We start from the raw sequence: 27,196 nt of genomic DNA on the forward strand, positions 1-27,196 counted from the left end.
TACGCGTCGTTTTGTGAGGCTGTAAAAATTAATTCTTCTATTTTTACTATGTCTGAGTTTATTGAACAAAAAAGTGCGATGATCTGGCATAAGCAGATCAGACTTCACACGAACAAAGTATTAACAAAAAACGTTAATTTCTGCCGCCGACAAATTTTTCTTTTTAAGAAGTTTTATTTTTACTACCATATAATTTTTTATGAATTCTTCTTTGGCGTGGTTATATTAGGTTATAGAAAAGTCACCCATATATGTACAGGTTTTGGTCTTTTAACAACCAGTGGTATTGGCCAATAATAGTCGGTAGACTGCTTCAACATATACGTCGATCTTTAATATTTCCCCAGATAATAGATACAAAGAGGAAGTTCTAAATGTTGTTAGAAAGTTGAAACTTTTTTATTAGAAGACTCATAATATTAGCGTTTCATTCCTCATTTATTTAAAACAAGCGTAAGAAACGTCCCTCCCCTCTATTTTCCTAAACTTTTTTCACTCCCTTTGCTCAGCGAGAGCATTTCACCGCCTCAAATACATCTTTGTATAACTTAGCTTACTGTTATGTGGCCTCAGTGCTGCCTTTATGACTACAATAAAACTTCTTTTTGGTAAGGATTAATTACTTTTAAAAGTATCCAAACCGGAACTTTATCAATATTTATTGAAGTCTTATCATTATTTTTTTTTTGTTTTTGAATTTCCAATTAGTTCATGTATTAGATACTACAACTGTGCGCTTTTTAATTTATGTTTATTGTTACAGCTTGTTGTTTTTTGTGGCATGTTGGACTTATGGTCTAGAAATGCTTACTGTTTTGGTTTTCGGAAATACACACGACGAACAAATGCCAAAATAATTCAGCTTCCATTAAAAAATACCTTATGTAATTGGTATAAATGCTTATTTTTTTGGTTTCACAATCGCAGTTTTAGGGCTAAATTGTATGTGTGTATATATATGTATATATGTCATATGATTTTTGGTTAATTTTATGTAAATCTAAATATTTTTGGAAATATAGGTGACGCACAATTTTATTAAATTTATTTTATTCAAGTAATTTTTTGTAATTTGCGGTTTTCTTTTTTACTTTTTTACTTATTTATTTATGAATTTTTCCTTGCGGTTTGCTGATTTTTTTTATTTTCTAACCTTGGTTTAATTGATAACATTTATTTAATTTTTTGTTTCAAACTTATAATTTCACTTAAATACAGCGTATGCGCGTTGTAATAATTCCTTAAAATTCTATTATTTTCAAATTTGTTCTAAAATTTGTGACGCCTAAATTTTTAATTTCTGCTTAAATACATAGTTGGTTCAAAAGTTTGCAAATTTTTGTAAAAAAAATTGACGCTTTAAAATTGATATCGAGGGTTTATCGCAAATTGACGGTTTCTGCTGCCACCAAACTATCTAATTTTGTTGTCTATGGGCTTGCAGGGGCTTATACCGTTATAATTATTATTAATAATTGTTAATGATTTATTGACTTCTTTACCTTATTGACTAGAATGAACGATTATAATGTTTATTTCTATATATGTACACACATACAGTCGTTAAGATAACTATGTAACTTGTCAGTATGTTCAGTTTGTAATATTGATATTTGGTTTCGTGTTCAATATTTAAGTTTTAAATGCATATATTTAAATGCTTTTAAATACTTTCGTTATAGTATATATGTACACAATATTAAAAAAGTGGGTTTCGTTCGTTTATATTTATGATAATTAATTCTTCATTTGTAGATTTAACTAATTAACAGTGTGTTGCTTATGCTTATAAATATGTATGGTATATGTAATAATCAACTTATCTAATGCAATGTCCTTTGCTCTTTTTCTATACAATTCTGTTGTTATTTTTAATCGTTCTCACCACGAATCGTTGAAATTGAAGTCAATTCCATAAACTAACTAAAAACTTAGTCGATTGGGGTAGAAATAGTATCGTAGCACCTAATTTTAAATAAACTAGCTTTTTATATCAGAAATCATACAAAGTTTCAGTATGTTCCCTCAAAGACACCTATTTAAATAATAATACAACGTCATACTTTGTTTTATTTTTTAAATAACTTTTGACTTTCCTAACATAGAGCTTTACAGTAGGAAAAATCAACTAACAATTTTTGTCTAGAGTAAAACATTTTAGTTTCCAATGTAATTAATCTCAAAACTTTTTTGAGAACCTACGGAGGTTAATTGATAAGTCGAAATACTTGGAATAATAAGATTTTTGGTCGTGAATCCTCTAAGAATGTAAGAAAGAGGTGGCATTAAATATACGTTTACAGATAAAATTGTAAAGTATTGTACCAACAGATCTACAAATAATCCATAGTAGTGTCTTCAAAACAATCTATAAAGAAATGCATACTTCTACACAGTTGGAAAGACAAAGGTAAAGTAGCTCGCATAAAAATTCAGTTTTATAGTAAAAACGTCACAAGATAATAGAAGAAGGATTCTCTCCAAAGAAAAACTTCAGTAAAGCTTTGGAAAGTGTGAGACCACTTATGTAATTAAATGTGGAATTTGTATAAAATGAGGTAAATTAATTGGTGACTTGAATTGAACAACAGTAAGTAAGGAGGGGCTCAGTACAGACGAAACCGAACAGACAACTATAGATACTGCGGTCCACATATTCGGTACCTAGCCTTGAATAATTTTAAATAGATTTGCACAATTTTTGATCATAAGGTGGCATACTTTGAAGGAATTATTCATGAAAAGTGTTATCGTGTTACAAGTGTATTAGTTGTTTCTAGATTTGAACACTGTGCTATATGGGAAATAGGCGTGGTTGTAGCCTGATTTTGCACATTTTCATACTAATCAACTAAATGTAGTCAAAATCGGGATATGGGATTTCACCTAATAATGGGCGATGCCACGCCCATCGACCATTTTTTACTCCGACTCCCATAAAGCCCTCTCGTGCCATTTCGGATGTAAATTTTATTTCCAATGCTGAATGTTTAACACTAGTAACGAACTTGTTTTATTGCAGTGATGTTTTAATGATTCCTGAATCTCCTGTTTACCATCCAAGATGAAAGAATATATGGTTGGGAAAATACTCCAAAATAAAGTTCTGCATTATAATGCATGAAAAGTGTTTCGTAGCTGCAGAAGTCATTTAACTTGGTCGAAAAAAAAGAAAAAATGCCAGAAAGCTTGTTGGCTCTCATGAACAAAGAGTCTTGTATATTTTTTGTCAGATTATTATGTCCGAAATATTGGTCCAATTGATTTACTTCACAAAAACGACAGAGCTGTTCTGTGCTATCCCTAGCGTTACGATACACTTCGAATAATTGAATATAGTTTCAGCTTACTGGGGACTAAAATCATCTTCTAAACAGTTTAAGAAAAGTAAAATAGTCTTCTGTTACCCTCTTTTAGACAAAACAGGCTAATATTATCATATTTTCTGCAAGTATTGTGCTATGAGACGGCTCTGCCCTACTGATACTAATTCTGAATATAGGTTATGGATGGGTTTTACGAAAAGTGTCGACAAAATGGATCTGATCGTTAGCGTTTTCGATTATCTGTAGACATCATACGTTCATCATTCATTCATTTTTCAGTTCAAGCTAACGGTTTCGAGCACTCAGCTGTGAACGAAATGAAGATTTCTATCTCTAATTCATTTAACTAGGCCCCATTCGCCATTAATACTGCAATTTTATAAATTTACATAGATTAGCATATAGTCTAGTACATACAAACGTAACATATATCTAAATGTATGCTATTTTTTGAAGATGTGTAGAGCTTTGTGTCTTGTGGCTTTTGCGATATACAAAAGCGATACTTTTTGGAAGATTTGCTTTTTGTGAATTTCGGTGAACTTCAGAACACACGATTCGTTTAATTCTATATATTTAGTTTATATTTGTCGCTTGCGATTAAATGCTGCAGTAAAGTCTTCGGTTGCGTCTTCGTTTCGATCGCTTGTTACCCCTAAATAAATAATAATTCTCCTTTTACGTTTTCTCCGCTGTTTCGTTTTCTCATGAATATGTTTGACGTATTTCTAGTATAACCGTTAGAGAGATTCGCGTACTTGATATGCAGAATTCTTCAGTTCTTTTAGGTTAATTATGTCGTAAATTCCAAAATTTTGATATGATCTTCCTTAATGTGCTGCTACCAGACTTTAAACTTTAGACCTTACCCTTTGGCAGACAGCTGTTGTTGTCGCTAAAGGCCGATGGTGGACTCAGATTCTTCTCGCTAATTATATTATGGAACTCATCAGGTATGCCTGAATTGCTATTGCTCTGTGGTGATTCACCATAATTGTTTGCATTCAAGCAAGTGGTGCTCGTGTCGTATGCTTTATTGCCTCTATTGTTGTGGGCATGTCCCGAGAGACTGCTGCCTATTGCGAGCGTATCGCTATTGCTGAGCGTCTCCATGGCGCGATAGTCAAAGAATGTAGACATATTATCATTGGGTATGCCGAGTAGATGTAATGGTTCGATGCTGGTGGGCAAATGATGGCGATAATTGTCTTGGTTATTGCCATCCAAGGCGCCAACACCGCCACCACCAGCGCCACCGTGTTTGTCACCATAGCCAGAAGAAAGCAGTTTGCCTTTGCGGCGTGGTGTAATTGTTAAAAAGTCACCATAGCTTTTGTTGTGACAAGCCAATGCTGCACCGCTGACAACACTATTACTACCGCTGTTTGTGCCACCGCCAGCGCCAACGCCGCTTGGGCGTTTTGCATTTGGCGCTTGCATGATTGTTTGTTGGTTGTTTGTTTGGTTGTTGGGGGGTTGCGGTGCGGCATGCTTCAGAATTTCGACATATGAACCCGACTGGACAATATGCGGGGCGGGGATGCTGTTAGTTGTGCATTGGAACTCGCCGGCGAGGAGGAAGTTACTGCCGCTGTTGGAATTAGTATCGGTAGCTTTTGATCGTACTTTGCCACCGGATAGACCGCTGGGCATATTTGTATTGTTGGTTGAATTTTGGGCAGATGTGGATGTGGATGCTGATGTGGATGTTGATGTGGATGATGTTTTTCGCTGGTGATGGTGATGCGATTGTGACTGTGCACCACAGGCAATTGTTGGTTTCGGTTGTTTTGGTGGCGGGTCAAAGAGCCGGTAGTCGAAGGGCACGGGGTCCATGCTGCTGTTGAAGATAATGTACAAATACGATTAGCTGCATCACTATTAGTTATCGAACGGCATTAGAACAATTAGGAACTAAAGCTTGGGAGATTATTAGAAATGTGCTGATTAGTATTTAGTAAAACATGCAAATGAATGCGGGACAGCATGCAAGTAGTAAGTGAGACTAAATAACATAAACTGTGTGGGGTAATTTCATAACATTTAACCGAAATTTACGGAATACAATATTTTATTGATAATGAGCGCATTTTAGTACTAAAATTTGTAGATGGTTCACGAATGCTTGAGTATTAAATGAAAGCCCGGCTTGACTATGAGCTCGGTTTCAAATGTAAGCCGGCAAGTAAGAAGTTACAGCCTTTGTTAGGGGAAACTACAACAGTCGTAAGAAATCTTTTTAACTAAGATTTGTGGATTTTCGGGTCGTGAACGATGAGTGGTAGATACTATGACATTCGTGAAACCTCTATTGAAGTAAGATCTGCGTATCATTGAATGATAGTCAACCTGACCTGAATCATAGAATGGTAGCCAACAACTATTCGTATTAACTAAAAATTAGTATTCACCTTTAGTTGCTTTTATTTCGAACTGTCTAACTTTCGGAGTAATTCCCTTCCGCTTCTTTCATTTTAACAATTCTTGGTTAATTTTTCGATTATTGTACCTAAGGAAACAAGCCTTATCAAAAATAAAAAGAACGGGTTTATTGCATAAATTGACGCTTTTGAAATTTCATACCTTGTACATTTGTTCTCTTTGTGTAGTGTGAGATTACTCAAAGAGGACATAATTTATTATTTATCGAAAAGTATTTATCTACCACGGTTACAACTTAAATATAGAAGCCTTCAGTGTATCTAATATATTATATTTCATTTTGCGAAAGCCTTAAGTTGAAAGGAATTGAACTTTAAATTTCAACTTATGTTATTCTCAAAAGGAATCGGCTCATTACATGTTCGAGTCGCGGATTGTATAAAAAGTAGTAAAAGTAGAAATTCTTTTTTATTACTAATATCATATTAATGAGATTATTTTTGACTCAACTTCAGTCAAACACGCCACTTATTTCGGGTATACACTCATTTTAAATATTTCGGTTTTAGGAAGCCTTACGTTGAACATACTACTATGAGCAAAAAATAATAAGACTTTGTTCGCAGTATTTAAATGTATTTTTCAAAATCTATGTCACCCCCTTCAAGGTCCTCCTTGGCTCCAATACACTTGCGCTACCGTATTTTCCAATCCTCAAAACAGTTATTAAAGTCACTTTGCAGAAATTAAATGTCTTCAATTGACTCAAAACGGTTTCTCCAGAGAGGTCGTTTGAGTTTGCTGAATAGCCAGAAGAGCCGGAGCTAAATCAGGCGAATACGCTGATTGCGGCACGATATTGGTTTAAAAGTGGCGCAGAACTTACGAAAAATCAATGCAGTAAGCGACGGTGCAAAAACCAAGAGTTTCCGGCCCATAATTCTGACATATTTTTATGAATAGCTTCCCGCAAGTAACCCATAATACTCAAATAGTACTAACGGGTGATTTTTTTGAGGTTAGGATTTTCATGCATTAGTATTTGACAGATCACGTGGGATTTCAGACATGGTGTCAAAGAGAAAGATGCTCAGTATGCTTTGACATTTCATCATGAATAGACTTACTAACGAGCAACGCTTGCAAATCATTGAATTTTATTACCAAAATCAGTGTTCGGTTCGAAATGTGTTTATCGACAAATTTTGTTCAGCGATGAGGCTCATTTCTGGTTGAATGGCTACGTAAATAAGCAAAATTGCCGCATTTGGGGTGAAGAGCAACCAGAAGCCGTTCAAGAACTGCCCATGCATCCCGAAAAATGCACTGTTTGGTGTGGTTTGTACGCTGGTGGAATCATTGGACCGTATTTTTTCAAAGATGCTGTTGGACGCAACGTTACGGTGAATGGCGATCGCTATCGTTCGATGCTAACAAACTTTTTGTTGCCAAAAATGGAAGAACTGAACTTGGTTGACATGTGGTTTCAACAAGATGGCGCTACATGCCACACAGCTCGCGATTTTATGGCCATTTTGAGGGAAAACTTCGGACAACAATTCATCTCAAGAAATGGACCCGTAAGTTGGCCACCAAGATCATGCGATTTAACGCCTTTAGACTATTTTTTGTGGGGCTACGTCAAGTCTAAAGTCTACAGAAATAAGCCAGCAACTATTCCAGCTTTGGAAGACAACATTTCCGAAGAAATTCGGGCTATTCCGGCCGAAATGCTCGAAAAAGTTGCCCAAAATTGGACTTTCCGAATGGACCACCTAAGACGCAGCCGCGGTCAACATTTAAATGAAATTATCTTCAAAAAGTAAATGTCATGAACAATCTAACGTTTCAAATAAAGAACCGATGAGATTTTGCAAATTTTATGCGTTTTTTTTTTTAAAAAAGTTATCAAGCTCTTAAAAAATCACCCTTTACTTATAGATAGATTGGCCGGTCGGAGGGAATTCGGAATGCACCACACCTCGATAATCGAAGAAAATTGTAAACAAAAGCTTGACTTTTGGCTCGCTTTGACATGGTTTTTCGGCTCGCCTCACCTTTACTACGATATTTAGCCGATTGATAGTCTGTTTCCAGGTCTAAATCATAGGTTTAAAATTTATCGCCAGTAATAATATGTTTAATGACACCCTGGTAGTCGGAAATAATGATTTCACAGACGTTAACGTGACGTTGTTTTTCGAAAGAATCTGGTGGTTTGGGAACCAATCGTGCTTTCAGTTTCCTTAGGCCCAAATGTTATTTTAAAATGGTTTACACTGATCTTTCCAATATTTCTGGGGTGCAGGTAAGATCTCTGACTGTTAATCGTCGATCGTCAAGCATCGATTCTTTTATTTTATTGACGTGTTGATCATCAGCTGATATTGATGTTAACTCTGTCTCGACCCTCTTTGAATAATTTGTATCAATCAAATTACTTTCCCGCGACGAACAATGATCATCAAAAGCCTTTTGCAACATTCTGAACGTTTCTGCACCAGAAATTTTATTCCGCACACAAAATTTAATGGCACATCTTTGTTTAATAAATTCACTCATCATGCTGAATGCACTTTATGTACTTCAGAAAGATAAGCGTATATTAAACACTAATCATTATTTTGATATGACCTTGGCACAGTTGTTACTGACAGTCATATCCACCTTGAAAAAGAACTTTTGACGAATGGGTTTTCACGCGAAATTTAAATAAAAAAGTTTTACTATTTTTCCCCCAAAGTGTACGTATGTAGCCTCCAAGAGCTGCAGCTCTAAATAGACATTATTTTGGAACCAAGCGACTTTCCAAACTAGAGATTCTATTAGAATGTAATTGACACTTCCTTATGAAGTTGCGGAGATAGCGAAAAACAGTAAAAGCAGAAATCACTCTTTCTTAAAAAACAATTACGTTGGTCTTTTTTCGAATTCGTATGGTAAAGTGATTCGATCTCAGCCAAAAACGTTAGAAGATAAGATAATATCGTCATGTGGAATATTGGCAACAGGTGAAGCGTTGAGCACACTGTGTATGAAGAGTTAGGGGATCGAACTCAAATGTTTGAATGAATTCTCTAATTTCCACGGAATAATTTAACATTTCAATATAAACTGAACATTAAAATTAATAAAATATTATAGCTGAGTGATTAACATTCATGAATATATGTATGCTGTATAAATGTTTGCGTGTAAGGCGAGTGCATATTAGAGTTTAAAAGTATTCAGTGTTGGAAAACACATCGACTACAACACTAATGGCTTGCCTATTGGAAAGCGAGCGCTTGTGATATCCGATGCTATCGCTACTACTACTGCCGCTACGCGAATTCGGCGGCTTTGCGCAGTTGTTGATGACATGGGTGGTTGTTGGGGTACTATTGGATATGTTATTGGTGGTGGTGGTGGTGATAGTGCTAACCAATGCTTGGGGACTTGTACGTGATGATGGATTGCTGCAAATGATTGTCTCGTGGTTGTTGCTCAAAATGTTGGTGATTGGGGGGGTTGTTGTTGTCGCTATGTTAGTATTGATGTTGGCGACACGCTCATGTTTGGATGAAGTCGATATTGATGATGTGGACGAAGCGAAACGATATGGCGGTGATGGTGATAATGGCCGTGCGGCCGGCGTGGTGCTTATCAGTTGTGCACTGTTGCGTGCTTGCGGTTGACGTTGTTGTTGATGTTGCTGCTGCTGTAGTTGCAGCTGTGCGGGTGACGTGACTGATGGACGCTGTGGCAACATTTGCTGCAACTGATGGGGTTGTGCGGCCTGACTATGCAACTTTGACTTTTTATTGCCCGCTTTGGCTGCGGCGGCTGCTGCTGCTGCGGCTGCCAGTGAACTGCACTGCTTGGCTGTGATGGGTGTTTGCACGTACTGTGAGTGGGCGGAAGGGTTTGGGGGAGGTGCTTGACGTTCGGGTGCATGCAGGGCGCTGGATATGATGCGTGTGGGTATTATGGCTTGGAAAAAGGTGCGTGTGGATTTGAGTGCAGTTGGCGTTGCAGTTGTTGTTTTAGTTGCTGTGTTGGTTGAAGGTTTCGGTGATTTAGAAGTGCGTGAGTTCTCTTTCTTGGAGTCTTTCTTGTGAATCGGCAAAATATTTTCTGAACATACATATATATATACATATACGTAGGTATATTTATGCAAAATTACTTAAAGAAAATACTGTAAGACACAAAATTGTCGAACGGTTGTTGTGTTTTAACTGTTTGCTTGCGGGTTAGTAAATGTTTGGGTGTGCTGTGTTTGGTGTTTGACGTGTTTAATGCGCGCAAAAGTGGTTAGTAATTAAGATGGGTTGTGGTGGTGGTTTGATGATTTTGCTGACGTTGGGCCATGGTGGTTGTAGGTACTACAGGTCGGTGAGGGGGTTAGTACGAGTATTTGTAATGCTTGCAAAATCTCAAAATGTGTTAATTAGTTAAAATAGGTACTAACTTACTATGAAGTTGAGGCCTACTGAATACTGAAAGACGCTCCTTGTTACCTCCGGCGTTGCCACCACTGCAAGGACTATGACCGTGCGCTGTAAGTATTAAGGAAAATATTTCAATTTAAAATTTTATAATTGTTGTAAACATATATTTTAGGTTCTATAAAAAGAAATATATAATTTTTTCAATAGACAGCAGAAGTAACATGTATTTCGCGTTGTATAATTGCGATCGGGTTACGCTATAAAGCGTTCGAAATCTAAGATTTTGTACCAAAAACACTATTAGAGAGTTTATAATGATTTAACTCAGATGAACCCCAGAAAAGAGCAAATACGTTACCGACTTTTTATCAGTAAATCGAAGCAGAAAGTTATATTGGTTATAAAAAGTGGTTACTTGCCACAACGTCATGTGAAATTTGTCGTGGTCAAACCCCAGTACACAGTACACAATCCATGATTGAGACTCAGAAAGGTTTTGCGTTTGATGGTATTGGCAGTGAGTGATGTAGTAAGTCACACACTTCGATAGAAGCCTGCCATTAACGCCAGGAGCTTCGTTCGAAGATTCTTATAAATACACATATAGTGCCGACCTGGTATTAGGTTTATTCTAACAGAGCAAAGCTAAAACCTTTGAGAGCATATTTTAGGTGGCGGTTCCCAAAGTCAGCGCACAACCCTAAGGAGTAAATTGTTCGCCGTCTTACTTTAGCTCGCTTTCAAACGGATATTCTATGGCTACCCAGAGAATACTTGGTCTAGGACCGGCAGTTATGAACTGCTTGAGCCATGTGTATGTAAAAAATTTGTTCTGACCACTAACAAGTGAATGGCACTCCAAAGTGAATGGAAATCAGAGAAGGTTCCTCACTTGTGTGAACTTCTACACAAGACTTCATCCTCGATGTAGATAATTTAGTATATTTTGAAACCAGCATTAACACCAACAACAACGATAGCCGCTTGAAATAAAGCTGGAAACCACCAATAAGATAAATTTATAAAATGCCGTTCTTTGAAACCATCCTAACTAAAACAAAAATTATCATTTATGCTTCCGCAGTCTAGAAACTCATTGGTTCGTTAGCGTCATAAAAGAAACAATCATTCAGCTTATTTATAGGTTCTCTGGAAACCCCGTAGAGTATAAAATGTGTGGGATTCGAATTGTAATCTTATGTTATACATATGGGACGACGTTCATAAAAGTCGTTACTGATTAGAACTCCGCGAGTAATTTAAAACTTGCAGAAACTCAATACGTCCAAAGGCCTACAAATATCTTACATGGTAGATTAGATTAGATTTAAAGAAGAGGAATGCACCGCGACCTTAGGTCTATTGTGCCCTCTTCTAACTCACATAGACTCACTTAGCCCCAGCGCATAAATGAAGTCCAATAGCCTACCGGGTGCTAGTGAGGCGATGCGATCTCTACATGGAAACATGGATCCAAGGGCCTTAATCCTACGCCTACAAACTGCTGTGCTGTCGATCAGCAGGTACTCCGGGGTTTAACGCTCCCTGCCGCAAAACCGGCAGTTAGCGCAAGAGGATAGGCCCATGTTATACAGATGCCTATTCAGCTTTCAATGGCCAGTATACAATGCGACCAGTAGCCTAAGTTTGTTCATGGGAAGGTTAATTACAACTTGAACCTACTTAAGTTACAACTATCCTCCGATTAGCAACTTGACATGTCTCATACCGTTTGTTTGTTGCCAATGCTCATCTCACATGGTATAGTAAAAGTCAACACCATTGAGGCTAAAAGATACAGCTGAGTTTAAGTTGGTAAATCTGGTTTCCAAGTGAATAATCTTTTAAAAATGCTGCAAATCTATTCGGTATATCCGGCTTAAAAAATTCAAGAGAAGCAAATGTTAGCGCGGATAATTATTGCACTCGGCCAAATGGTTATTTCTAGTTTATTTTCTTTCAGTCAGAGAGTAAAACGGTTTAATAGTCCGTGAAAAAAGCAAGAACCGTAGAGAGTTTTGAGAACCTCCCCTTAGATATTGTCAAACAGCTTGGTCTAATTCCTACAAGAAATTAAGTTTCAAGCATTGAAATCCTAGGTGCACACCATAAACATTTTGTATTGTGTTTAAGATACAAGTGATAGTAAAATTTGAATGAAAGCCATCTTTGGACAATATTAAATTAGTACTTTTATCGTACTTTACAATTCATATACTTACGGTTATAGCCGCTATCGTCTAGATGTGAAGAGGACTCACGTCCGCTGCGACTTTCTTCACGTTCACGCATACGTTCACCACTCAAATCGCTATCGCTATTCAAGCTATCGTATTCCTCCGACTCCGATTTGATTGCTTTCGAACGTCGCTTATGTCGTTTTTCAGTATTCGTGTGACTACATTCGCCCGACGCCTGGCCCGGTCCACCGCCTAAATTTGCATTTGAAGCGCTGCTGCCAATGCCCGCCGAGACCGAACGCTTCACCTTGGCACCCGTGCTGGAAAGGGTATTGTCGTCTGCAACACCACCGCCACGCGGATCGTACATTGCCGGCAGGCCTCCCTTGCGGCTGAGCGGTATGTTAGCCGATTGATTTTCATGTTCTGGTAAATGGAATGTAGCGTAAGGATAGATATCTTCAGAGTATTCAGGTATGCGTTCAAGCCCAGCAACCGATTCACGTGGTGATTGCTGGCATGATTTGCGTACCGTACCGTAGTATTGTTCACGATGTTGTATATCCTTGCCATCAGCACCATGCGGCCGCATCGAGTCGACATTCCGTGCAAATAGTTGACGTGGATCTACAGCAAATAAACAAAATATGACATTCACATAATTAATGCAAGTGTTTTTGCTATATATATTTTACATTATACTAACAGTTCTTGAAGCATATGCAAGCGCCGATTATAGCCAAGATCGTGCCAAACACCGATGTGATAATCACCGCTATGAGATGTACATCGCGAAAGAGTGTCCGCACCTCGGGTAAGTCGCCGTGGTCCAACTCAGCTGAAAGTCCGTTAAAATGCAACGTCTCAAAGTAGTACTCCTTAATTGTCGATCCAGCGTTGTTGTGCGCCGCCACGCGCAAATTATATGCAGTTCCAGGCTCCAAATCGCCAATTGTATAGCGTGTCTGCAAGTAGAGATAGTGATATCTAAGATATATTCCACACAAAAGATACATACGTGTGTCTCTATACGGCTAGAGACGATAATCCAGTCACTTGAAATACCATAGCGTCTAAACTCAATGCTGAAGTATTGTATTGGACAGCCGCCATCTTGCCATGACGATAACTCCAACAAAGCGGAGGTGATATTCGAGCGTATCAAGCTTTGCTTATGCGGCGAAATCGGTTTATTGCCTACAAAAATACAATACAATATAACAAAAAACGTTTGTTTTTGTTAGCCGTCACTGGTATTGTGTTATCTGGCTCAAATTTTAAATCTCCGTAAGGCTTTTATACCTTGAGTCATAAACTTTACTTTAGAGTTTGGTTTTTATGACCTATTGTTAAGCTTCATGGTACACAAGAAACCCGAATCAATTAGCAAAGGTAAAAAAGACGATTCAGTAAGTGATTATCTCCTGCAAAGTAGGCCTTTATGGCGACAATAACGTCCTCATTCCCCTAAAGATTTCATCTCGAATATTGAGTTTTTCAAATCAAAAAGAAACCCTTTTGATAAATTTGGATAATAATAAAGAATACGGTTCGAAATTCAACCAATTTGGTGGCCCTTATTTAGCCTAAATTTTTCTTATCCAATATTAAATTAGGCTTCTAATCCATAAGGAGATACAGTGTTAGTTATATCGGTTTTGTTCCATTATCCTCTGTGATAGCCCTATTCGGCGTACATGGAAATGGAGGCCTAAATCCACGGTGCTCAGAAGCACAACGGATCAATACAATGCGTCGATCAGCGCCCTGAAAACTGGGTAACGATTTTCAGTACCAATCGACAGTGTGGCATGGACACACTAACCACCTTGGTAGGGTTCGAGGCCCATCTAAAACCTCTTCCGTACTATGTGTACGGCGCCAGGTTGCAATGCAACTCCACATTTGAACTGACAAAGTCAGTTCTTCCCGCGATTTGGGTTTTAACCACAGCCACCACGAATCTCCACAAAGAGCCAAACCGAGTGAGCAGATTGGAGTTTTACATCCAAGGGCTTACTGCTCCCCGTGATACCAGGTTAAAGTCTCTGGTAAGACCTTGTAACCGAAGTTACTACCAGTTGAGTTTCCACACAACTCTGGATTGGCGGCCAGGATCTTAGTCGCCTCTTACGACAGGCATGCCTTACCGCGGGTATGTTCGGTTCCCCCCCTGCACCAAGGGGGTCCCCCCTACCCGCAGGGGGATGCAATTATTGACAGTAGACACTTACGAAAATGTACTATAGTGCGTTATTTTCTCTTGTGATAGTGAAAAGATTGGATAGTGAAACTAAGCATTGACAGACCAGACTGCCCTTGTGTTTTCGTAAAGCCAGAAAAGTGGTTTTAAAGTTTGTTAAAGTAAAATATTTGAATAGAAAACTCAATGTCTTAGTGATTAATGATAAACACTACAACGAACGATAAACTCGAGTTAACTAAACATAAACGATATATCCCTCAAATTCATCTATTTTTAAGCCTAGAAATCACTACCAAACTCTCAACCATTCGGTTAGCACGGTCTTTGGAGCGGAAATTTTGGTATTTTTTTAAGTTATTTTAGAAAATATTAATTTAAGCACAAATATTTCCACTGAAAATATGCTGAGGGCTCTGCTGATTCAGCTATTTTACTAACAAATTTCTAAATTGGTTCGAAGAAGGAGAACAAGAGGATCAATTAAGTACGATTATTTCAAATTGTGTCCACATAGTGGTCGGATACCAGTTGTCTTAAATGCTATTCACATTTTAAAGACTTAATTGTTAACTGCAGTGGAACCACACTTTTACGTTCCCACCTTTCGTTTTGGCTGTTTCGATGGCACTTGTTTCACTCGTTCCAATTTTATTGAAAGTCACCATATTGAACTGGTATCGCGTGCCACAATCCAAATTCTCTATTAAATGAGAGTTAACACGTCGATCCAAGTCAATTTCTTCCCAGTCGCCGAATTCCTTACGGAAGGTCATTGTAAATCCACGCAGCGGTGCACCGCCTATGTCGTCTACTCGCCACTGCAGCGATACGGAGTTAGTGGTACTGCCGATAACGGAAAGCACGGGGGCAGATGGTGGTACTAAAATGAGATGAAATGAAATCAAATTTGAGTATGGAATACAAGTAATAAAGGTAGATACAATAAATGTTACCAAAGAATATATTTCGGTGAGGTAAAAATTTATTAGGGGCACTAGTTAGGGAAATATTTACAAAACACAAACCTTGCTAAGATCAAGGGATTATTCTTTTTAATGATGCTAAGTCGTTCTACCAATAATCTATTGTTTGATATTAGAGTGGATATAGTTTAGCTCTGAAAGCTCCAGTAACAACGTAGCGAGTTGCGGCATGTAATAATTAACGACTTCATAAATTAGGATCATAAATGACATAAACAAAGGCCCAAGGCATTGTAAGAAAACATGAAGGTGATCTTACTGAGTTGTCTCAGAGCAGTATCAGCAAAACACGCTACGTCTAGTTTATATTAGAGGTCTCTTAAACAAAATTAAAAAAACAGTCTCACAGAAGATTTTAAATAAGTTATTTTGACTTTTAATAGTGAAGACGCCTCGAAGCCGAGTGTTCGCTCAATTACCTTACCAAAACATATCACAATCTCTACAACTAATTTAAGCTTCCACTCACCTTGTACGTATACCTGATAGACAATGTGATCGGAGCCAATCGAGTTTCGTACCACACACGAATAGTTTCCTTCGTGAGTGCGTTGTATATTGCGCAATGTCAGCGTATTATCATTGCTCACCTCCAAGCGAAAATGTTTCTTAGAACGTGCATTTAACACTTTCCATTCCGAGTTCGGTTTCGGGTTACCAACGAAGACGCATGCCAGTTTGAGATCGACTCGCCAGCTGACACTTAAAGTTTGGCTAAATGATATGATGGCTGCGGGCACAGAGGGGCTTGGTATTAATTTGATCACCGGTGTGCTCGGTCCCTGTCCCACTCGTGTCGATGCCGTTACCCAAGCCTCATAAGTTTCGCGCACCATTAAGTCCTTAGCTTCAAAGTGGCGATTGTTTGCGGGCAACACTTCTTTGAGAATTTTCAACTCTTGCCCCTTGTCTAGTATACGGATGTAGACATTGTATTTGGTAACAATACCATTGGGACGTCGCGGTGGTAACCAGCTAATGATAACTGAAGACTCACTACTTACAACCGACTTAACACGCTCCGGTGCATCTGGCACTGCCTCTTCTGTGGTACACGACACAGTCAGGCTGAGCACGCCTTCGCCAGCACGCGTAAATGCCAAAACCTGCACGCTGTAGTTCGTGAAAGGCTGCAGACCATGTAACACCGTACTCAACGCTGAGGTGATCTTTGTTTCCCGCGTGCCGTACTCTGATTCGATATTGCCAGGTTCGTAGAGAAGTTTATAGCCTTGTATAATACCATGATTGGATTCTTTTGGTGGTGCCTGCCAAGAGATCTGTATATTTTGTGCCGTCAGCGCAATGCAGGTGACGCCCTGTGGCGGCGCAGAGGGCACATCCTCCAACGTGTGACCCATAGTCACCTCGCTTGGCGGTCCATCGCCTTTCACATTAAATGCAGATACAGATATGGCATACTGTGTGTATTTCTCCAGCCCAGTAAGACGAAAATCATTAAGACCTTCACCACCTAGGCTGCTAACTTTGGTGAAGTTTTGTACGCTGTCTGGCGCACCGTGTTTTTGGTATGCGATTGTGTAACCCAATAGTTCGCCATTCCATGTGTCACGTTCAGGCGGACGCCAAGTGATGAGTAATTGTTGTGGCCCTAGTGGTTCAGCGGAAACATCTTGCGGACGACCACTTGGCACCTCAGCATCGGTTTGCACGAGCAATATATCGCTCGGAGCGCTGGTACCCAAATGATTTTCGGCATAAAGGCGGAAGTGATATGCTTGCGCTGGACGTAGTGAACCAATTTGTGCGGTGGTCTTATCGCCGGGCAATAATTTTTGGTTATTGTGCTCATGCCAGACATCTGAAAGATAAATAATGTTTAATAAGTCTCGGTTCGCTTGTGAAAATATATTTTTAAATACCGCCTGCTTTCTTATATTGCAAAATGTAATTCGATATCGGCTGCGAATCGCGATTGTTACCACCGTTATTCATGAAAATCGAATCTTGATCATTTGGCGACCAAGCCAACATTACAGAACGACTACCCAAATCGGTGACATGCAAATTTACGGGAAAGTTCGGTGGCTCCTGCACTTGCAGATGAATTACAGCGCGATCATGTCCATAGTTGTTAGTGGCAATGCACGTATATTCACCACGATCGTTAAGTATGGTCTGTAGTATGGTCATTTCTGAGACGGTGCCACGACTTAACGGTGAATCTTTGATATGATAACGTATATCATAAGATGGATCTATGTGATTTGCCTTGGCGCGCCATGTTATATTCAGCGGCTGATCGCCATCAGCTTCGCAGCGCAATGTGACACGGTCACCCCGACGGACGGAAACCTGTTTCTTCGAAACCGTTACAGAGGGACCAACTGCAGTAAAAAAGTGATTAGTAAATATCATAAATACAGTGAAATTACACCAACCATGCACAGTTAATTTGATTAGTGTACTCAGTCCCGCGCCGATGCCGTTACTTGCTTGGCACAAATAGCTACCTTCATGCTCTCGCCCAACTTTTGGTATGATCAGCGACCCGTTGTTATATGTTTCGATAACGGATTGTGAGTTACCATTACCAATGCCATAACTGAGCTCACGATATTCGCCTGAGTCACCTGGGGTTGAAAATAAGAGTTAATCATAAGATAATTTTAGTATTGGGAAAGGTTTGAATGAGAATACTTTACTTTATACGAATACAATTTTTCTGCCCTTAGAAATTTATCAAATATAATAATATCAATAAACCTCAATTATATATACATATATACTTGTTTATATCGCTTTTTATTATCCGAAAATAGAGCCTCGTATCCGATTTTTAATACGGTACAGGAACTAAATAGAAATATTGAAGTTCAAGTTTTTAAAAATCGAGGTAAGTGTGAGCGTTGACGTTACATTCGTCTAACCCGTCTAATAGACAGTCCGATAATTGAAGTTTAATATGCAATAAATCAAATAGAGTCGTACTGATAGAGGACTGGAAATGGTTAAATTTCAACTCTCTTGTAGAATATAATCAGATAAAAGCATGCTGACTAAAATTTAAATGTTCTCTGACTTATTCTTGAACAAGTTGCTTTCATTACGAGGTTTGACAATTAAGTAATGAGACTGATTTTATTGCCGCGCTTGTTTAAAACCTGTGACGTTGGAATTCCCTTTCTCTTTTTCCGGCATCTCTCCCCTCTCCACTTAAATATGTATCATCACTCTAGTTTGCTTAGTTCGCCCGCCGCGTCGAGTTGAGTAGACGTGTGTTTGTAGTGCTCGTCACGACAATGGGAATACGAAATCAAGAGCAATGCGTCGCGATAAAATTTTGCGCCAGATTGGGCTCTTAGTCGTGCCCAAAACGCCAAAGCTCACAATGGTTGTCTCCGAGCGCACCCCGCCCGAAAAAAGCTCGCATGAGCAAGTCGAAGGTGAAAACGATGATTGTTGCTTTTTTGTTGGCCGTGGAATCGTCCACAAAGAATTTGTTTCACCGGGGAAAACTGTGAATCAAGTCTACTATTGCCGAGTACTCGAAAGATTGCGAAAACGAGTCAACAGGGTGCGCCCAGACATCGCTCGTAACTTTATTCTTCATCACGACAACGCGCCGTGCCACACCGCTCTCAGCGTGTCCCAGTATTTGGCCTGTAAAGGGATCGCCGTGTGGCAACAGCCGCCTTATTCGCCCGACATGTCACCCTGTGACTTTTTTCTGTTTCCTAAAACAAAATCGGTGGTCAAAGGAACCCATTTTGAGTCGATTACGGACATCCAGGTGGCCGTGACGAGGGTACTCGCGGACATCCCAGTCGAAGCGTTCCAGAAATGTTACGAAGCATGGAAAACGCGCTGGAATCGCTGAATAGCTGCCCAAGGGGACTACTTTGAAGGGGATGGCAGAATTGTAGAATAATTTTCAAATATACGGTTTTATGGAATCAGTCTCATTACTTAATTGTCATACCTCGTAGAGTGAATTCAGCTCTAACAAATTTGCCATCTACTTTATTGGACTATGTGAAATATTAATTTTTTTGTAAAGACCAGAGTTCAGTTGAAAACGACAGATTTGATTCTCTGAGAAGTAGATACTGTCCGAGAAGTAGATATACATATCTCCCTAACACTACAAAATTTATACTGCAGTATAATATTCCGGGGTTTGACATCTAAAATTAAACAACTAGAGATGAATAAATTTGTAACATTCTGAAGAAAACTATTACAACAAAACACGGCTGCCCTTATAGTATAAAAATGTTTTGGCCTTGATTTTGGTCGGTCAGTTTGAATGTCTGAACAATTTCTGCGGAGATTACATTGTTACCTTAGAAAATAATCCATGTCAAATTTCGTGAAGATACCACGTCAAATTCAAAAGTTTTCCATACCAGTACTAGTTTCCGATCGTTCATTTCGTATAGTAGCTATATGGTATAGTAAACCGATCTGATCAATTTCTTCGTATATTACATATACGTATCTTAGAATAACCTGTGCTAACTTTTTTGAAGATACATTGTCAAATGTGAAAGTTTTCTATACAAGAACTTGATTCCGACCGTTCAGTTTGTATGGTAGCTATATATTATAGTGGTCCTATATCACCAGTTCCGATAAATGAGCAGCTTCTTGAAGACAAAATGACGTTTGCGAAATTTCAAAACGATATCTTAAAACAGAGGGACTAGTTCGTATATATACAGACAGACGGACAGACGGACATGGCTAATTCGACTCAGCTCAACATACTGATAATCTGTATACTATATATACTTTATAGGGTCTCTGACACTTCCTTTTGGGTGTTACAAACTTCGTGGCAAACTTAATATACCCTGTTCAGGGTATACAAATTGAGAGACTAGTTCGCGTTCATACAGACACACATGGCAAAATCAACTGAGTTCGTCACGATAATTATTTATGTCTATACCTTATTACGTCTCCGACTTCTTAACGACAAACAATTAACAATAGAATAATCGTCTCAGTAATCAGTTATTTACCAATCGACTGCTTCCATTGTACGGTGGGTATTGGAAATCCATCGGCTTTGCAGGTTATGGCCACTGGATTACCGAGTATGGCATCTTGATCGGTGGGTTTTAGTATCCAACGTGGTGGGACTGCACATTTCAGGTTTAATTAAAATAATATTTGTTAGTTTTTATATCATATTTGGAATACAGAATTTAGAATGGCTCAAGTGAAGTGAAACTGAAACCAGGTGAGGTTTGGTGCTTAAGACATGCAAACTAACTAAATCCAGGTGTCATGCATGGTACAGCTTAAGACTAACCACTATGAATAGATGTGTGTTTATATCTGTTGTGTAGCTGCGTGTGTTAATATATATACTCGTATATGGAAATATATCAGAAATTGAGTACTCACCTGGAATTTCTACAAATATGTACAATATGTTTTACCTTTTAAAATTATGAAAAAAAATTTATAGCAAAGAATTGCAATGTTAAATATTTTTTTGTCTGAAAGATGGGAAAAATTATAAAAATTCTGCCAGAATATTTGTAAATAATGTCTTAACTTTATAGGTTCATTAAACCTTAACTATTACCTATAATGCAATGAAATATGGAAATTATAAAGTTTTCATTTGCATTTTTTTCAAAAAAAATGTTGCAAATTTAAATATTAAAGTAAATTGCAATTTATCAAAAAGTATCTTCTTTTTGTCCAAAAAATATTCCAATATTCTAATATTAATATTTATATTCCTTGTCCTTGTTCATAGCGGTACTTCAAATCTATGAAGGCAAATCAATAGTTTTATATGAGGTCATTCTACTTGTAAGTAACGTGGAAACATAGTATTAAAAATGGATTAAAATTAAGGCTAAATATTAACTGAGGACTCAAGTCATAAGAGGTAAATAGAGGGGATTAAATTGAGATTTTTACTGCCACTTTAGGTCTATTGTGCTCAGTTACAACGAATCACTTTTTTGTATTAGAAACACATCTCTATTCCGGAATTTTTCATTACTACTTAATATTTTTTATAGCATTAAACTAGGTAGAAATTTGAAGAAGCAGACTTACAAATGTTAAAGTTAGAAGCAAGAGTACATTATACAGAGAAGGCTTTAACCTTAAACTTCTTTATCGGGAAGCTGTGTTATAGATTTGGATAGCAAACTTTTCCAGTTAATGTCTGAAAAGTTCTGGAAGTCAAACAAAAAAAAAAACACGGAAGATAGTAGACAAAATATTAACAAAAGCTTGCCAGCGGTTATGAAGCAAATACTCCAAAGAAGACAATACAAAAACGACGAGATATTCCTTAATTTTACCCTACCCATATTATTACATTAGGCCAATAAAAACGTCTGTCATCTAAACATTTTAAGAAAATTTGCTAAAAACCTTCGGCATATCGAGATCTTCAACGGCCCAGTGTGCCGGCAGATTAAACGAAGGCTATAAATATACATCTCGTCATAGTGCATAAATAGTGAATAACACCCTAGATTAGGTTAGGTTTGATAAATAGTCCGATTTTTCGTAAGGCTACGAAAACTCTACGAACTCCTAGTTATGGTATAAAAGACCGTCGCATATCTAACGGGTGATTTTTTTGAGGTTAGGATTTTCATGCATTAGTATTTGACAGATCACGTGGGATTTCAGACATGGTGTCAAAGAGAAAGATGCTCAGTATGCTTTGACATTTCATCATGAATAGACTTACTAACGAGCAACGCTTGCAAATCATTGAATTTTATTACCAAAATCAGTGTTCGGTTCGAAATGTGTTTCGCGCTGTACGTCCGACAAATTTTGTTCAGCGATGAGGCTCATTTCTGGTTGAATGGCTACGTAAATAAGCAAAATTGCCGCATTTGGGGTGAAGAGCAACCAGAAGCCGTTCAAGAACTGCCCATGCATCCCGAAAAATGCACTGTTTGGTGTGGTTTGTACGCTGGTGGAATCATTGGACCGTATTTTTTCAAAGATGCTGTTGGACGCAACGTTACGGTGAATGGCGATCGCTATCGTTCGATGCTAACAAGCTTTTTGTTGCCAAAAATGGAAGAACTGAACTTGGTTGACATGTGGTTTCAACAAGATGGCGCTACATGCCACACAGCTCGCGATTCTATGGCCATTTTGAGGGAAAACTTCGGACAACAATTCATCTCAAGAAATGGACCCGTAAGTTGGCCACCAAGATCATGCGATTTAACGCCTTTAGACTATTTTTTGTGGGGCTACGTCAAGTCTACAGAAATAAGCCAGCAACTATTCCAGCTTTGGAAGACAACATTTCCGAAGAAATTCGGGCTATTCCGGCCGAAATGCTCGATAAAAGTTGCCCAAAAATTGGGACTTTCCGAATGGACACACCTAAGACTCAGCCCGCGAGTCAACATTTAAATGAAATTATCTTCAAAAAGTAAATGTCATGAACCAATCTAACGTTTCAAATAAAGAACCGATGAGATTTTGCAAATTTTATGCGTTTTTTTTTTTTTTAAAGTTATCAAGCTCTTAAAAAATCACCCTTTACAAAGCGTTTAAAGCAAGCAGATACTTTTTTTTACCCGACCAATATCTACGTACCTCTGCCAATTTTCTGAGTTTGTAGAAAGTAAAGCAACTGAGATGTTTCAACCTTACTCTAATCTAAGCTCATCTTCCTTCCTGTAGCTTGGGAAAATAGCGTCTTCCAAAATATTTAACCTCACCACGTTAAGGCCACTGGGACAGAGTCCAGTTAGAATACTTATCCTTGTGGTCATTTTAAGTTTGTTAAAAACTAGTAGTTCCACAGAACTTTTATGTTTCACTGTGGGTGAAGAAGATTTTTGCAATCCCGCAAATGCTGGTTGCTGATCAAAGTTTACTGAGCTCGCGTCAGGTTCAAAGTTCGAGTGCTTGAATACACAAAGAGGGGGGAACACCTGCTAGTTCTTACCCTAAATGAATTTTAGGCCCTATTTTGGAAGCTCGTCTACTTTACAGATTCCGACAATTCCTCTGAGGTCAGCCTCTTAATAGGGAAGTTGTTAAATGCTACAGATAGTAAGATCTTGTAACGCACCCAATATTAATATTAAAGCATAGGTAAAAAACCAAACTTGACTGGAAGCGTAACGTAAAAAAGGGTATATTTCATTAATTATACTCTCGCAACAAAGTTGCTAAAGAGAGTATTATAGTTTTGTTCACATAACGGTTGTTTGTAAGTCCTAAAACTAAAAGAGTCGGATATAGGGTTATATATACCAAAGTGATGAGGATGAAGAGTAGAGTTGAAATCCGGATGTCTGTCTGTCCGTCCGTCCGTCCGTCCGTCCGTCTGTCCGTCCGTCCGTCTGTCCGTCCGTCCGTGCAAGCTGTAACTTGAGTAAAAATTGAGATATCATAATGAAACTTGGTACACGCATTTCTTGGCTCCATAAGAAGGTTAAGTTCGAAGATGGGCAAAATCGGTTCACTGCCACGCCCACAAAATGGCGGAAACCGAAAACATATAAAATGTCATAACTAAGCCATAAATAAAGATATTAAAGTGAAATTTGGCACAAAGGATCACATTAGGGAGGGGCATATTTCGACGTAATTTTTTTGGAAAAGTGGGCGTGGCCCCGCCCCCTATTAAGTTTTTTGTACATATCTCGGAAACTACTATAGCTATGTCAACCAAACTTTACATAATCGTTTCCTTCAGGCATTTCCATATACAGTTTAAAAATGGAAGAAATCGGATAATAACCACGCCCACCTCCCATACAAAGGTTATGTTGAAAATCACTAAAAGTGCGTCAACCGACTAACAAAAAACGTCAGAAACACTAAATTTTACGGAAGAAATGACAGAAGGAAGCTACACCCAGACTTTTTTTAAAAATTGAAAATGGGCGTGGCGTCGCCCACTTATGGACCAAAAAGCATATCTCAGGAACTACTCGACCGATTTCAATGAAATTCGGTATATAATATTTCCTTAATACCCTGATGACATGTACGAAATATGGGTGAAATCGGTTCACAACCACGCCTTCTTCCAATATAATAAAACTTCACACAAATACGGTATTTGAGCTGAGGTATCCCTTGTGGAAAAATTGTCGTGATCGGACTATAACTTTTCAAGGTCCCTGATATCGAACACGAAGAACTCAGTGCCTAACCTAACCTAATCTAATTTTTCACCGAAAATATCGGTAAATCTCCCAGAATTTATTTGTAATTAATTTTACAGCAAAATAAAAAAATATGTAAATGACGGATAATGAAATCTCGATTATCACTTTATCATGCGAGAGTATAAAATGTTCGGTGACACCCGAACTTAGCCCTTCCTTACTTGTTTTCTAATGAATTGAATTTTTTTATATACAGTTATTATAAATTTTAGGTAAAGGTCCCGCGTGAAGTACAAAGTCCTGAATACCGCCAATACACATTAGATTTATGACAACATGGAACTGTGTGCTTGTAAAAGTGTTTTTGCGGCGATTTCTACTTCATTACTTCAATATTAAGAAATTCTCAATCGAAAGACAAACTATTTTGGCGTTGGTTTGCTGCGAAGACGGGTTTTCATGTCAGAAATGCTGTAATGTAAATGTTAAAAGAAATAGTTTTTGCATCGGATTGTCATTGGTGATGAAAAGGCACCCATTACAGCAACCCTAAACTCAAAAAATTATATGTGATACCTTAGAAATCAGCGTGCTGATTTATAAGCTTCCTAAACCACCTGGGACCAGCAACAGGGAAGCCTACCCACACAAGCTCATCAAATTGAAGCGAGCGATTGCCGGTGAACGTTCGGTTTTGCGACTGGACACTAGGTATTAACTGACATTTCTGACTTCACACGGTCTCATGTTGCAAGTTTGGATAATAAGACGAAAACTATTTTTATGTTGTCAATCAGTCTCTTAATAGCTGGTTATCTTATGAAACCCGTGCTTAGTTTAAGCTTTAGTACAATTTTGTGGATAGATACAGTTGAGCAAATTTAATTTAGTTGAATCGAACGAGACTAAGCAGGCAGATATAATTTTTTTTTGGTTCAGGATTTTCTTTTAGTCGTAAAAGTCTTCCTCTTGTAAGAGAAATGGAACATCAATGTTTTTGGGAAGTCTTTTCAAATAAGATGTACAACACTTGGTTGGTTGGCTAAAGGGTGTGCCTGTTCAGGTAATAGTTATTCCCATACAACTTTTTCGTAATATTTACCTTTGTGGTTAGGTATAAAGAATTCAGTTTCGTGATCTACCAGAATCGCTGCATCGCTTTAGAATAAACCTTGTCTCTTGAAATGTTTTCATCACTTCGAAACAGAGTTCAAAATTGAAATGATTTCTTACGCTACCAGAATACAAAAATGTGATGTAATGTGATGTGATGTAAAAAAAATAATGTCAACATATTATAAAATTCATATCTGAAATTGTCTCACACAATGGTGTCACCACTGCTTGGTGCTGTATACCGCTTATATTAATATAAATGGCTGTCACTTCGAAGCTTTCTTTAATAAAATTATATTGAGTGCAATTTGGAGCCACAAGAATGCTGCATATAAAATAGTTGCAACCATTTTTCATTTTCAACACACACACTTACGCGCGAGACGTACGTAAACGAAGCCCTACATGACTGCATACCATGGGCGTGCCATTTTGAAGGGGTGTGCTGGTGTGCGCGCCTTTGTCGACGTAGAGTGCATGCATGAGAAAGCAAGCAAAAAGATCGTTCATCAGAAAATTGCCTTATGCCAGAGAAATGTAAATGACATAAATTCCGAATATACCACCAACGGTATTTGAGGCGAACCTGAGCGTCCCTGCTGTTGCAATTTGCACGCTACAATAGCATCACATGCACACATGACGCAAGTACTGCAGTAACAGCTCTGGTCATCGACCACTGACTTGCTTGCGCAGCGAAGAGCAGGTGTTGCAGCCATCATTCACCAGCTTGCGGGCTGATGCAGGAAATTCGACTGATAAGGTGCAACACGAGCATTATACATAGAAACATATGCGCCAGCGCACACACTCGCAAACCGTTAAAAATGCAAGCATGCACCTGCCAGTGTAAGTAATTCATTGCCATTTGCCAGTTGCCCTGTTACCGGTTGCCAAACGTTGGACTCAACGCCCGTACGTTCGACCTGCAATGCATACAATGCACTTCTTTGTCGTCCTAACCTTCCCTCCCGCTCTACAAAACTTCCTTCATCAACTGGCGTTTTTACATTCATAATTCGCCTGTCGACGCTGTCCGACAAGTGCTGACATGGTAATTTAAAAATGTCACCTGACCCCTTACAATTTTCATTCGCCAAATATTTCTTTCGGCTCTGTACGTCATTTCCCTCGTCAACCGCAATATGTTTGCTGCCCAGCGCTCTTTGCTTGGACAAGGTGTTATTTTTGGTTTTTGCCTCTGCAATTTTCAGATCCAGTCAGCCGTAGGCAAGTGCCGTACATTCTCTTGCTCTCACTTCCGCTTGCCGCCTCACTCCGGCTGCTGTGACGCACATTCCCTGTAACCATTCCAGGTAAAAGCACAAAGTTTGCTTTTACAATATACCACCACTATGCTATGTGATGCTATGCTATGCTGTGCTCTACTATGTACACACGTTTATTACACACACTTCATTTATTGGCCCACGTTGCTGATTTGTAATTTGCATGGAAATTTTTTCACGCAATTA

At 38.5% G+C, this 27,196-nt stretch overlaps 1 protein-coding gene across 1 annotated transcript in view; it reads right to left on the minus strand.

Moving 5' to 3' along the window:
* Positions 1 to 625: 625 nt before the first annotated feature.
* The window catches only part of LOC105224473 (Down syndrome cell adhesion molecule-like protein Dscam2), a 640,260-nt gene continuing 613,689 nt past the window's right edge, over positions 626 to 27,196 (minus strand). The window contains 10 exon segments of the mRNA XM_049446778.1: positions 626 to 5,166; positions 10,162 to 10,249; positions 12,364 to 12,948; positions 13,028 to 13,286; positions 13,340 to 13,518; positions 15,129 to 15,407; positions 15,980 to 17,332; positions 17,394 to 17,858; positions 17,913 to 18,104; positions 20,499 to 20,618. Of these exon segments, the coding sequence (XP_049302735.1) occupies positions 4,185 to 5,166; positions 10,162 to 10,249; positions 12,364 to 12,948; positions 13,028 to 13,286; positions 13,340 to 13,518; positions 15,129 to 15,407; positions 15,980 to 17,332; positions 17,394 to 17,858; positions 17,913 to 18,104; positions 20,499 to 20,618 (4,502 nt within the window). The 3' untranslated portion in view covers positions 626 to 4,184.

Source organism: Bactrocera dorsalis, chromosome 1, assembly GCF_023373825.1.
Source record: "Bactrocera dorsalis isolate Fly_Bdor chromosome 1, ASM2337382v1, whole genome shotgun sequence".
NCBI lineage: Eukaryota > Metazoa > Arthropoda > Insecta > Diptera > Tephritidae > Bactrocera > Bactrocera dorsalis.